The sequence below is a fragment of the Ambystoma mexicanum genome, chromosome 11 (assembly GCF_040938575.1).
Source record: "Ambystoma mexicanum isolate Mex_15411 chromosome 11, UKY_AmexF1_1, whole genome shotgun sequence".
NCBI classification, from domain to species: domain Eukaryota; kingdom Metazoa; phylum Chordata; class Amphibia; order Caudata; family Ambystomatidae; genus Ambystoma; species Ambystoma mexicanum.
In genome coordinates, this window is record NC_090934.1 from 1,260,585,030 (window position 1) to 1,260,597,530 (window position 12,501).

At 45.2% G+C, this 12,501-nt stretch overlaps 1 protein-coding gene across 3 annotated transcripts in view; it reads right to left on the minus strand.

Moving 5' to 3' along the window:
- Positions 1–12,501, minus strand: part of AP3B2 (adaptor related protein complex 3 subunit beta 2) — a 533,172-nt gene that overhangs the window by 469,296 nt on the left and 51,375 nt on the right. The window contains exon 1 of one of the 3 annotated variants that reach the window (XM_069624708.1): positions 4,491–4,564. The exons of the other annotated variants lie outside the window; for them this stretch is intronic. Within the exon in view, the coding sequence (XP_069480809.1) occupies positions 4,491–4,549 (59 nt within the window). The 5' untranslated portion in view covers positions 4,550–4,564. Of the gene's footprint in view, positions 1–4,490; positions 4,565–12,501 lie in introns of those variants that run through there. 3 annotated transcript variants of the gene reach the window in all.

The window sequence follows — 12,501 nt, forward strand, 5'->3', positions numbered from 1 at the left end:
TGTTGATCGCATGGAGAGTCGGTGGAGCTTGAGGCTTTTTTGACCGGAAAAAACGAAGTTTTGAGAAAAAAAACGTGAAAAAAATAGCACTAACGCTCGAGAGCAATAGCACGAGGATCCCAACACATGAACGTGCGATAAAAATCTGAAGATGGCTGCCAGAGGCGGTGCTTAGGTAGAGGGCAGTCATTGGCTGTGGTCAGTATGACGCAGAGACCAGTGATTGGTTATTACTACGAAAGACAGATCAGAAACGAAACTGATACTGGTTTTTTCTTTACCGAGGATTCCCAGCCTGACGACGGGGAATATTCATGAGCATGTGAATCCATGCCAGACCCCATGCTGCAGAAAGAGCTGTGCTTTAAACAATACAATACATTCTTGCTGCTATCAAGGAGCTCCTGGTGTAATTCAAACTTCTTAACCACGTGCGCATTCGACCACTTGATGTCAGCAATAAAACACCGAAACACCTAATCCTGAATGTAACCGTCTCCTTTATTTTTCTTTTGAATAGCAAATGGTATAGATGAGCAGTAACATTGCAATTCATTTTATTCAGATGGTTTGTGGAAAATTGTATTTACAGGCGCTGTAATGTTAAAAATATATGAATGGGTGAAACATGTCTGTCCATAGAAAAGCCAACACCAGGTTACCCGCTAGCGTGTTCTGGCACAGAGCACAATCCCACTCAGAACGGATCTATGTGATCACTGCAATCCTGAAAATGAAAATGTCGAATTTTCTTTTTTACACGTGTCACCACAATTATATGCGGGGGGAGACCCCCCACATCTTCCCCATACCACCCTCATATGTTGTATTAACCTAACCCACCCCCCACATATAATTGTGGGGAAATGCAGAGCGAAAACATCATCATTTTCGTCCTCGGTATTTTCAGCTTCGATGTTTTGGTGTGATATCCTCAGAACGAAGGTGTGATGACTTGCCTTGTGCCGCTAAATCCTTGCATAATGCCATTAGCAACACATCATCCGGCTACCATAAAAAGGCATTAGTCACATTGCAATGTATTCATTAATAACAGGCGGGGGCGATCAATCTTACCGTAAGAGGTATAAGGAAGTGTCACAGTTCCCGATTCCCCGCCATAAGTGTGAGATCACATTTCTTGCAGTGATCACAATATTACGCGCAATGGGAATAACTTGACGCCATCACTTGGACGATAAAAGCCATTACTATCCGTGAGCAGCGGAACATAGGTAGCGTGATAAGACCTAGCGCAGAATAAATCATTCCTATTAACCCTTTGAGTGCCATATATATATATATATATATATATATATATATATATATATACTGGATCCGAACAAAGTAGTTTTGTTTTTCCACAAGGCTTCTATAAATCTGCCCTAAATTAATAGGGCCAGAGGGTCAACGTCCTGTGCCCTCCCTTAAAGTCCCAGTCCCTGAATGGGTGGACTCTCAAAAGGTTAATATACAGTGGGAAATGATAGTCAAACTACCCGAAAAAACATAACTTACTACACCTATTAATGTATCACCGTAACTAAATATGGCACAATAAAACCTCCATGAGTGATTATATTTGAGAAAAGAGACCGAAAATCCAGTTTTTTTGAAGTGATATTGATCCCCTATACAATATGTATATAATGCATTTTATTTAGGTATCCTTTCAGGAACACAGCTCAGTGGGTTAAGCATTTGCTTCAGAGATCCATCTGCAACATGAAGTCACTGGCTTGAATCGTTCAGGGTGATCTCAGTCCTTCATCCTTCCAAGGTTGATGAACACAAAGTACCATTCAGTTGAGTTACAATAGCACCTACTGCTAAAACAGTGCTTAGAAGCTGAGGAGTCCAGCATATAGCACTATTTAAAAATTGATTACTTTGATATGGACCGCATGTTTCAACAAATATCTAAAGTTAAAAACCCTTTCCAATGTCATTTTCTTTATCAAAAATCAATACTTTCCAGCACAACCTGACAATGTTTCCCATGTCACAGAGAGCAAATGGTACGAATTTCAATTTCTGGTACGGTGAAAAACTGGTTCAACAGTTTCAAAGCGTGCACCTGGAGACCATGAGCGGTGCACGGCATGAATCCCAGTAACATGACTTATCCACCATTAAAGATAGCGCAAAGGCTGCTACTAAAGAGACTCTCTATATCTAGGTGGCATATGTAGTACGCCTAGGCCGGGTCACGAGGCTCAAGGAATCGGTACAGCAATTGCCCCAGAGGGATGTCTATGTCAATACGGTACGAGTGTAAAAGGCTGACATTCTGCAGCAGAAGCCTTCAAGTGGTGCCCTGTGCAGTACTTTGTCTGCGCATGCACATTTGATTTTTTACTTTACTCTTCTTAAAAATCATTCATGCAGCAGGTTTGTCGCTCCTAAATGTTTATAGTGAGACAGGAGAAGGAGTCATTTTTTTCCTGAAAAGACCCGTATGTGCAGTGTTTACACTGCCGCCGTCCTTTCCACCACTCACTTCCAAAGAGAGCAGCTGGACGCTCCTCACATTCGAGGATTACCTAATTAGAACAAACTAAACTGATCTGTAAGAGGCGTTATCTTGGAAACCCTCGTATTGTATGCAGCCTGAGATTAAAGGGGACAAGGAGAACACTAGTCGACTAACCGCGAGAAGTATTACTACGGTATGCAAGCTGGTGACATTGCTTCTCTTTGATAGGACTCTTGTGGATCTGCCTGAAAAGAACCACATGTTTACATGGGTATCCCTCATCAATAATCAGCACAAACTGCCAGAGTGGAAATTATTAGTGCAAGTACTTGGTGAGAACTGGAGGCACAGTGAACATATCCTTCTAGAGTAACGAATAGATGTTAATGTCCTGAAGAAGACTGAAAAGCTTGAATGCTATCAGTGAATCTGTCGAAACATATCTGGACCTTACATGACTCAGTCTCTGATCAATTTTATGAGATTGCTTTCGTAACTTAAACGATGACAGCGTTTTTAAATGGAAAATTGCGATTTGTGCATATGTTTATGAGACTATGTGTGAAACCTTTAAGGACTTGAAACAAAGTAAACCTTGTATTGAATTCATTACGTCAGGTGCTGAGGTATACCAAGTGAGAGCCTTAACCAAGGGAGTCTTTTTATGGTGCTTCTGTACAACTCAATGTAATGGTTTAGGTTGGTAAAGAAAGACAACATGGATTCCATTCATAACGAACCATAGGTCGAGCGCAATGATGTAGTTTGCTGCACTTTTGTGCTTAATGATGTCAGGTCCCTGGAGCAGCATGAAAATTCCATAGAAAGAAGCTCCCCACCTCCCACTCCGAAGGTGCTGGTGTTTTGGGAGGCTGACCTTCATCATCTTACTGTGAAGGAGAAGGAACCAGTGTAGTGGTAGAGCCAGTGGCGAAACAGAGGAAGGCTCTTTGCAAGAGGCAAGGAGTTGTGATGTTGATGCTCCATTTCATCGGAAGCCAATGCAGAAAGGGGCAGAGAGATGCGCTCTGTGGGCTAAAAGGGGGCTTGAGATGCACTTAGGGTGTCCACATTTTCAAAACCAAAAAACAGGACAATTTTGCGAAATTAAACAAGGAAAAGGGACATTAAATGTGCCGTCCACAGAATGAAGGGTATGTCAGAGGGCTGTCCTCATGTCAGCCATTTTTGATTTCAAAAGACCAGTGTACAGTGGTTTATTCCCCCAATTACATGACAAGTGATGTATGTCTGTAAGCCTTTTCTATATCTATGACAGCAACATCATCTGTGTATGTTACACTACATATGGCTTCCCCTGCACATGGAATCTAGCCAGCTATCACAAGAGCTTTGAAAAGGGTCTGGCTTCTAAGTCTTTTTTTCCAAAATTGGGACAGCTTTGCTGTTTTGAAGATGCTTGTTGGGACAAGGTGTGAAAAACAGACTGTCCCCTCTAAACTGGGATGCCTGGTCACCCCAGATGCACCACATGGTTTCATGCCCTTTGTAGCTTGTGCATGGTTTTTACTGGGAGCTCAACGTAGACGGGTTTATGTCTGATGGTCTTATTGTTCAAAGAATTCCTCTGCTGGCGCGTTCAGCATTCAACACAGAGGTCTTCCTCTCATCCCCCATGGAAGCCAAGCCTTCATTATTATCTGAGGTTGGTATTCAGACTCGTGTCTCGATTAGAGGGCAACCTGTGGTAAAGCCTCGGAGCTGGGGAACCACTGTCGCGGTACCCGGAGCAGTAGAAAAGACTCTTTACATGTGCACCTATCAAGACATTTAACAAGAGAAGAACAGGCCAATTTAGTTAACAAGCCACGCGAGACACAGCGCCACCTAGAGCCCACCCCATGAAGTTCACCTCCAGTTCACAGCCGAAAATCAAAGAACTGTAGCTGAACAGGTTCTGAACGTGCTACAGCGTGAATGACGGCACTATTCATTCCTCTCGAGTTCACAGCGCTACTACTACCTTTTATATATTAACCGATACACTCGTTACCTTTCGACCTCTACCATTCCATTGTGAAATGAATCCATTTGCTCCCCAAACTTGCGCATTCAGCAAATTGGCTTTTTTCGCCAGAGTTTCTCCACAGCCGACTCTTCACCTGCCTTTGACCTTTCCAACTCCACCCTCTCATTTGCTCCTCCCACGGATGCATCTTGAGTTGCGCCTGCGCTGTTTCATCAGCTTGGTGCCTTGCTCTGCTGCCGCCTGTCTCCCCTGCAATTTGCAAACACACTTCCTGCCCCCCCCTCCCTCTGCTTCTTCAAAGCTGTGCAGGCTCTTGGCCCATCAGCCGCGTCCTCAAGTACCATAGCACGTGCTCATATGTTCATTAACACCATGGAACACTTTAGACCCTTTACTGTAGTAATGGGATGTAGTGACTCTCAATATGGTTTACAGTAAAAAATAAATCAAATAAAATAAACCACGTTGCCACAAAAGTGCGAGAAAGAAGGCAAATGCGGTTCCAGAAGGAAGGGCAATGCTGCCCCCTCCCTCTCTATGGGAGTAAGACAGAATATGCTGGGGCACAGTTGGGGGAAGGATATATGTGGGGGGGGGGGGTGGGTGACGCATGACAGCCTTCAGGAGGGATGCCACTTCGTCTGGACTGCCCCTTTTGGGGTGGGACAGAGACTGGTTTGCAAATGTGTTTCCCTCTTCTGTAATGGCAGAGTGGGCTGAAAAGCAAAGCAAGGGAAGACTGCCCAGAGCACTTACTTGTTGCTGCTGGCATCTGCCTGTAGCCTAGATACCTGGTTAGCTTGGCACCATCCACTACCAAGCGTTCAGTTTGACCGGCCAGCTGGTGTATTCAAACATACCCTGGGCCATGTGACACTAACTTGTGTGTTTGGCAATGTGTATACAAGGTGTGCCGGGAAAAACCTAGGATGGCGTTAGTGCCAAAGACGAGTATGCTCGTCCTTTTTGCAAAGACTTGCATAATAGCCTGGCACTTAAGGGATTAAAGCATAATGGGTCATATGTACTGGACACAGATGTAAAGTTTGAATCTCATGTGAAAGTCAGAGTTGTGGCACGCCATCAGCAATTGTGATGCCGGATATTCTGCCTATAGTTTCTGTTCATTAAATCTTGATATCGACCCCTTGGTTGTGAATAACTACCCTCGTTCCATGTTTCCCTTTTAAGTGCTGGGATATGGCAGGCCAACATGAGTGGAATGGATGTTGCATGGCAGCAATGCCAGGCAAATATGGTGCTGTCAGACCTTTAGGAGCCTAGAACAGGAAAGGAAAATACAAGCCCATCAAGAGCTGTAAAGCAACACACATAGGGCCTCATTACGAGTATGGCAGTGTGGGAAAAAAGTGGCGGTAACGGAATTACTGCCATTTTTCCCGCTCCGCCATACTACGGTTTGTCCCTGGATTGGCACCCGAGTCAAATGATTAATGGTTCATACTCTGCACAGGCTCCTGATACGGCCCGGTTCTGTGGCGACTCTGACGTCTTTCTTAAGCAAGTGCTTCTTTAGCGTATGCGTTCTTTTACGACATCCCTTGGTATCTGCACGGGTACATAATCGGTTCTGACACGAAGCGTTGTTATTGTACTGCTTTTTCTGGCTTTGCTATCCATTGATGATAATTGTGTCTACCGGTTTATCTGATAGGCACTATGAATCGCCGTCTTTGAGACACATCTGCAGCGGCCATTAAGGCACCTGTGAATTTCCCTCCACTTGCGTGACCATACACGCCATTGCTCAATTATAAACAACGGCTTTGTTGACACTGTTGTGGCAAGTAAGTGTCCTTGGTCCCGATTCCATCATTCTATTAGTGTCGGATTTTGATTGTTACCGACTTTTGTTACCGACATGACATCCAGTAACAATTATTGTATTGATGTCTGACTCAACATAAATCTAACACTTCCCTTTTTTTTGTCTGTTTCTGTATTTTTTTCCTGTAGGCTGTATCTCCAGGAGTATGACTTGGTTATGCAGTGTTTGGTTCAACATTTCGTGACCCATTTAGTGTCTTACACAACGGGAGTGGGTCGACAGCTGAGTTATTGCTACCTTGATTGAATTCCCTCTCTTATGCGATTATAATAAATAATTCAGGTATTACCCCATAACGATGTTATTCCATGTCTAGCTTTCACCATCTTGTTGGCACCCCTTTTTCCAACATTTGCGGTCGTTTGTGGGGGGTTGTGTTCTATTGCCAGACTGTTACTAGCCATGTACGTGCTGCTTGTTTTAGATTCTAGTGTCCAGAATGAAACTAGGGCGACTTCCTCTATTTTTTGCATTGTGTCACTATTATATCCTGAACGATTCCTTGTGATTATTAATCGGATTGTATACCAGGGACAAACCGTAGTATGGCAGAGCGGGAAAAATGGCAGTAATTCCGTTACCGCCACTTTTTTCCCCACACTGCCATACTCGTAATGAGGCCCTATGTGTGTTGCTTTACAGCTCTTGATGGGCTTGTATTTTCCTGTCCTGTTCTAGGCTCCTAAAGGTCTGACAGCACCATGTTTGCCTGGCATTGCTGCCATGCAACATCAATTCCACTCATTTTGGCCTGCCATATCCCAGCACTCAAAAGGGAAACATGGAACGAGGGTAGTTATTCACAATCAAGGGGTCGATATGGATGGTTTGGGGGATTTACCTCCAGCATCATGCCGAAGGAAATCCTTCCACTTACTGCCGAATAATTGGCAAAATCAGAAGAATTACAGCTGGCGGAATTACTGCCAAAGTAATTCCACCACAATCCCCAACGGACTCCTGTGGACTCCAAATTAATGAGGTCTAACACCGCCACCACCACCTGTAATCCGGCAGTAAATCCGCTGGACCAAATGACGGTAACAATAATTCTGTTGGGCGGTATTCCAGCAGATTTACCATCACAATACCGCCCACCTCATAATGATGTCCATAGTACTAGATACCGGGGTGGCTACGATTCTGAAGTACAAACATTCTTCCTCAATTCCAATTTTGCTGTAATTAGACAGTAAATCTGTCAAATTACTGCCAAACTTCGTTACAATTACCATTACTCGGTCCCGTGGGCCTACTCAGGGATTATGAGTGGTGGTAGGATGGTGTAATTCTTGATTTCTGGAGTCCATTGGGATTTCGACAGATTTACTGCTAGCAGAAAGTCTGGCAGAGTCTGAGGAGTGATTGCCAGTAACTCTACTCTTTCTACTGCCTATTGTGGGATTGCCCTTAAAAACTGCTGATCCCCGCGGAGCGGGCGCGGAGTCTGGCAGAGTCTGAGGAGTGATTGCCAGTAACTCTACTCTTTCTACTGCCTATTGTGGGAGTGCCCTTAAAAACTGCTGATCCCCACGGAGCGGGCGCGGAGTCTGGCAGAGTCTGAGGAGTGATTGCCAGTAACTCTACTCTTTCTACTGCCTATTGTGGGAGTGCCCTTAAAAACTGCTGATCCCCGCGGAGCGGGCGCGGAGTCTGGCAGAGTCTGAGGAGTCCGAGGAAGTCCACGGATTCCCGGACCCCCCCCTGTGGTCTCTCCTTCTCTCTGCCTGCTCTATATTGCTACCGCGATCATGAGAGTAAACATTGCTGCCACATCCAAAGGCAAAGCTGCGTGTACATTGATGAAGACACGGGCCCAAAGGAAGCGAGTGCGGGAGCTGCCCTGCACGCTGGGCACTGACCTGGAACAATCTTGGTCATCGGCGGCTTCCCCCGAATCCCCTGACACCCCCCGGAAGGTGACTCCTAAAGATGCATTCGAGCCGGTTTCGGCTCCCGTCACAGCTGAGCACGACCGCGTTCCGGTAAAAGAACGACCGGAGCCGACGCAGACTACAACAACGACTCTCACAAAAGTAAGTGAGTGTGTGAATACCTCATCGATATCAGCGTTGGTGTTTTCTGCTGGTTGCACTGTGTTGGGTGATAGGGCCAGTGATGACAAGGGCATGTGGTGTGATTTGGCGGCGGACGCTTCTGTACCCTCAAGACAACCGCTCGTACACTCTGCCTCCATCCTGGAGAGCTGCGACACGCTAGAGATGCCATCTACCCCATTTTCAAACGGAAACTTCACCCAAGAGGGAGCCCGAGGAAAAGTGTTTGCGGCGGCCACAGGTCACAGCCCCACCAAGTCGCTCTCTGGTATTCTAATGAGCGATCGGCGATCTGAGACTGAACTGATATCTGTAAACATAATACCAACGTGCGAAACTACTGGCGATCAAGCTCATATATCGAGCACATGTGCTTTGAATAAAACATATAACACAGATCAAGAAGAAATAAGTACGGGCTCTCATCGACCAAGATTCTACACTGCGTATGACAATCTAATACCTTCGCCAGTTTCATCTCCCAATAGGGCCCAGGCTGATATCTCTCATAGCGCTGTTTCCATTCATAGGGACGCTGTGGAGCTTGTCTTTGAGCCGTGTCCAGAGACCCCAATCTGTCACTTAAGAGCTGTTCTGGACACATCGAAGGCTTTGGAAGACAAAAGTGTTTCCAACCGCAGAAACTCTTTAGACATCGTTAACAAACTTCTAATAGATCTGAAGCAGATAAATAAAGAAAGACTCTCTACCTTAACCACAAAAGACACTATAATGGGAGATGCTGAACCAAGGGAGGCTGCTTCGGAACATTCGCACATGGCAAATATACATGTATCTGAAATGGTGGCAAACCCCAATCCACAGGCAGTGGCAAGCAAATGCCAACTGCAGAGCCCTCTTAAAAAGAATTTGACGAAAAGGAGAAGAGTTTACTCGAGCTTATCCCCGAGCGTACAATGTTCACAGAGAAAGCTCCCTAAAATAGGTTCTGCGGTTGCAACGCAAAAGCAAACCTACTCATCGAATACCGCGCAAAAGTTTGCGTGTGGCCCTCAAACTGACGATGGGAGTGTTGCATCCACAACTGACTCTTCATCCTCTGACTCATCCCTGATGGAGCGACCCTTTCCTAAAATCAGACGACTGCCGTTAAGCAAAAAACGGCAATTGGGACATATAACAGAGCCATTTACAAACACTTGCCAAACGCCAAATATGCAAGAACTCCAGACCATCATCATGTCGTCAACAACGATGTCATTGACACCTTTTCTCAAAATGTACGAACATTTGAACGATAGCCTAAAAGATCTGACGGCAGCTGTCTCTGGAATAAACATAAAGATTGCCACGCTTGAAAATACGCACAAGTCTCTTATGGACGCAGTTCTGAACACCAACACGAAGGCTGAAATGGCTCTGGGGGCCCTAACAGACTGCAACAAAAATGTCTACCAAGACAGAAAACTTCTGGCTGACGTGGCGAAACAAGCACTTAACCTGTTCCATCAAAAGTCAACAAACTACTCGTGCAATGGCCTCTTAGACGACAGAGGAAACGGGTCCTCTTGCAGCTTACATCAGTCGTCTCTCGGTCTCTCTAACAGTCTGACTGAGACCGCCCGCATGCAGCCTGCGGTGAATCTTGCAATAGCTCATACAGTTCGTAAGATTCCGACGATCACAGTGGACAAAGCTGCTTCGACAGCCAACCTCGGGCTCAAACAGGTAACGACCTTTCAGTCTCAGTCGGGCCTGATCAAAGCAACCCCACACAGTTCCAGGACATACTGTTGGCAACTCATGCCGTCGGAAACTTGGCTTTATTAGATCCTCAACTGGCTTCCTCCTCGACCCAGTTCCAAAACCCAGACTTGGTCGGTGAGGAGCCCATACTTGTGGGGGAAGAGGCGAATAGTGTTGCCTCGGCCGTCTTTGACATCTTTAAATCTGTCAAGAGGGTTCTTCCAGTTGGCCCCAGTGTTAAGGTTTGCCGAGAAAACGGGCTGAAAAAACCTAAAAACATGCCCTTGAAAAAAACAAAACAAGGCAAAGACTCGAGGAAATTTCTGAGAAACTTGAAAACAGTTAATGTAACTGTCAATAAAACGATCCTGAAAGAAAAAAGTAGTGTCGGACTCCAATTCTGGAAATGTTGTCATTGAATTGGACAAATTAATCGGAGCAAAAACTAACTCATGTGACACTTCTGACAAACTATTAAACATGTCAGTATATGAGGATGTAGAGACTGAAGATCTGGGTGAGGTAGAAGATTTGGCAGAGATCGTCTCAGACTCCATGGTAGTGGTCTGTGCAAATCCAGAGACTAATGGAGCCGCTTTTGTAAACCTGCCTTGTTCAAACAAGTCATCTCAGCCATCGAACAGAGTGGTCACATTATGTGAAATTGGACAGACCAAAACTGCTCCAGTTGACAACTCGGACCGTCAAAAGAACACATTTTTGACGCTAGACGAAAAGCGCTTGAGATTGTCAACATTACCCCACAAGCTGGCTTATCGATTAGATGAGACCAGTGCTCAGTTAGCGTTGGACGTTCGTGGTAAGATGCCAGTTTGAGCCTGCTACTTTGGAATTAATAAATAATGTCCCAGGGGTTTCCACTTTGCCCACACCACTGCAACCGACCCAAATGTGAGTCCATCATCAAGTCCGTTAAGAAATGACCTACTAAATGTTTCCAATAAGGTCAATCTTCGCATTAAAAAAAATGAACCACTGCTTCATAAAAAAAGCGAACCACTGCTTCATCGGGTGCTCTTGGAACGTATTGACACTGCAGATGATTTGATCATGAATCGGCACAACGTCCTATGGTTATGTCATCTCGTTCCAAGCCTTAGAGCGATTGAATCCGAAGACATACAAATAGTGGAATTCTTTAACGAGATGAAAAATGATGCAGTCATCTTACACGTGCAGTCCAAACTGGTAGTTGACATACTTCTTCAAGCCGGCCTGGTGTTACTGTCGCTGGGTTTTGACATCTCCATGGCACCGGCCCGTGCACTCACTGGCGCACCAAAAGTGGCTTTTAACATGGTACATGATGGTAAAATTGATCAAGTTCATAACATGAAGACAACTGATTCTGCCAAAATAGCTTCTTGCGACAAATCACAATGCACTGCAGTAAACAATTGGAAGCCAGTTCTCGACCCATCCAGTAACAATCGGATAAGAATCACAATTCAAGGAGCCGATCCAGCTCACTCCAAAACCAAAGCAACCGATCACTGCCTGCTGTACAAAACGAGTGGAAAAGACTGGTCCTGGCTAGCTGAATCTTTAAACAATGTTCAGTCATGTTAACGCCAGGCTCCCTCTCCATCCAAACTTTACACACTAGCGTCCTGGAATACCAGGGGCTTCAGCCATCTTTTTAATACTGCTTGGTCTGCTGAATTGGATATTGCTTGCCTGCAGGAGACGTGGCTTTGCGACAAACCAATACTAGAAGGATTTGAACTTGCCCATAACCCTGCAACTAAACAGCGTAAGGGCAGACCTATGGCAGGCCTACTGGTGGCTGTTAAGCTGGACTCAGGCTTTCGGATTGTAAGTTCTGCTAACATTTCTCCGTTCATTCAAGTGGTAAAGATTGTCTCTGAAAAGGCAGCCGATGGCTTGGCCATAAATCTTCACATCGTCAATCTTTACTGGAACCACGAAGCTGCTGAGTCTAAATACTTCATAGATGAAGTCACAACTGCGTTGGACGAGATTCTGGAAGGTGGCCCACAACACGAACTGATTATTTGCGGCGACCTTAACATCGACTGCCTCACTCACTTAAACCCATTGGGAAACAAGAAGAGATTAAACAACTTGGGACACCAACTGACATTGCAGTGGTGTTTAGAAATGGAGCTACGTGGCCTGACGATGCTAAACGGACAAACTCAAGGGGATATTCCAGCGGCTCCAACTTGGAGAAGAGGTGTACAAAAGTCTACACTTGATTACATCTTTGTATCTGAAACGATTCATAAAAGAACTGACAGGTTCGTTGTCATTAAAATGACTCACAGTGACCACGATATGGTGGTCCAAAAATTTACTTCGAAAGTTCACCTTTCCCAGGCTCTATGGTCTCATTCTGTTAGAACAGGATCCGGCCGGGTCCGTTTGAATCTTGAACCAA